This window comes from Notothenia coriiceps, unplaced genomic scaffold (genome assembly GCF_000735185.1).
Source record: "Notothenia coriiceps isolate Sejong01 unplaced genomic scaffold, NC01 NC01_scaffold00014945, whole genome shotgun sequence".
Lineage (NCBI taxonomy): Eukaryota > Metazoa > Chordata > Actinopteri > Perciformes > Nototheniidae > Notothenia > Notothenia coriiceps.
In genome coordinates this window covers 1-1539 of record NW_011347646.1, presented here as the reverse complement: position 1 = coordinate 1539, position 1539 = coordinate 1, and the positions used below count along the sequence as shown (strand labels likewise).

The window sequence follows — 1539 nt, the reverse complement described above, 5'->3', positions numbered from 1 at the left end:
CTATAAACGTATAGACATGTACTTTTTTTAAGTTACAAAAATCATTTAACTTCAGTTTTTAATATAAATGACACTTTGACGGTAACACACGAGACAAAGCAGAAACAAGATAGCAAGTGAACAAAGAAGGGCAGAAGATGACTGTATTCTAGAAGAAGATGGATATTGATATTCGTTCACTGATTTTATGATAATGTTTACAGTTGGATTACGTGGTGACGTGTGCGGTCTGCACGCGCTCAGACGCTGGAGACATCCACATCCACAAGAAGAAATGCCAGGTCTGAACTCTTCAATAATGACCTTTATCGGACTTTATTCACTCATTAATATAAAATAATGATGTTTCTCCACAGGAGGTGTTTGCGTCTCCCAGCAAACACGCCATGGACAGCAAAGGAGAGGAGTCCAAGATGAGCTACCCCAACATCTTCTTCATGATCGACAACTTCGAGGAGGTGACCACGAGTTATATTCAATTCTGTTCAGGTGTTTGTTAGTATTTTCATATATTTCCCAGAGACCAGTCTGAAAAATAAATACAATTCTGAGAAAAAAGTGAACATCTCGGAATGATTTAAATCATGAGAAAAAGAAGTTTGGAAAAAAAGTGAAATTTTTGTTTTGTTTCGAACTTATTTCTAATTTTGAAGAAAAAAATCCAATTCTATGAAAAAATGAAATTTAAAAAATGATTGGAGAAAAATAAATGACAATTTGAAAAAAGAAAATTAATAAATAAATAAAAAGAAAAATGGGGAAAAAAATAAATAACATTTGGGGAAAAAGTGAAATTAGGAAGAAAAAGTAAAGTTCTGGTGTGTGTGTGTGCGTGTGCGTGCGTGCGTGCGTGTGTACAGGTGTTCAGCGACATGACGGTGGGCGAGGGGGAGATGGTGTGTGTGGAGCTGGTTGCGAGCGATAAGAGCAACACCTTCCAGGGAGTCATCTTCCAGGGCTCCATCCGATACGAGGCGCTGAAGAAGGTCTACGACAACCGGGTGAGCTAACGTGCTAACAGGCTTACGTGCTAACAGGCTTACGTGCTAACAGGCTTACGGGCTAACAGGCTTACCTGCTAACGGGCTAACAGGCTAAGGAGCTAACGGGCTAACAGGCTAAAGAGCTAACAGGCTTACGTGCTAACGTGCTAACAGGCTTACGGGCTAACAGGCTAAGGAGCTAACGGGCTAACAGGCTAAAGAGCTAACAGGCTTACGTGCTAACAGGCTTACGGGCTAACAGGCTAAAGAGCTAACAGGCTTACGTGCTAACAGGCTTACGTGCTAACAGGCTAAGGAGCTAACAGTTTTGCTTTCATTTTGAACTCAAAGATATGGAGGGAAAAATAATTCCAATAATAAAACTGAATAAAATGTGTTTTATATTTGTACTAACTGTGTAAATAAACCCACCCCCCCTTGTGTGTCTGCAGGTGAGCTAACGTGCTAATAAGCTAACATGCTTACGTGCTAACAGGCTAATAGTTTTTGGAGGGAAAATTTATGATTTTCTACTGAACAATAAACTAATAAGATG

At 39.6% G+C, this 1539-nt stretch overlaps 1 protein-coding gene across 1 annotated transcript; it reads left to right on the top strand.

The window, feature by feature from the left end:
* Positions 1–197: 197 nt before the first annotated feature.
* Positions 198–1138, top strand: LOC104948708 (uncharacterized protein KIAA0930 homolog; the record flags this gene model as incomplete). Its single annotated transcript, XM_010774928.1, has 3 exons — positions 198–281; positions 357–458; positions 861–1138. Coding segments are annotated over 3 exons (336 nt in total), but the record flags the coding sequence as incomplete, so codon positions are not given.
* Between the last annotated feature and the right edge of the window lie 401 nt (positions 1139–1539).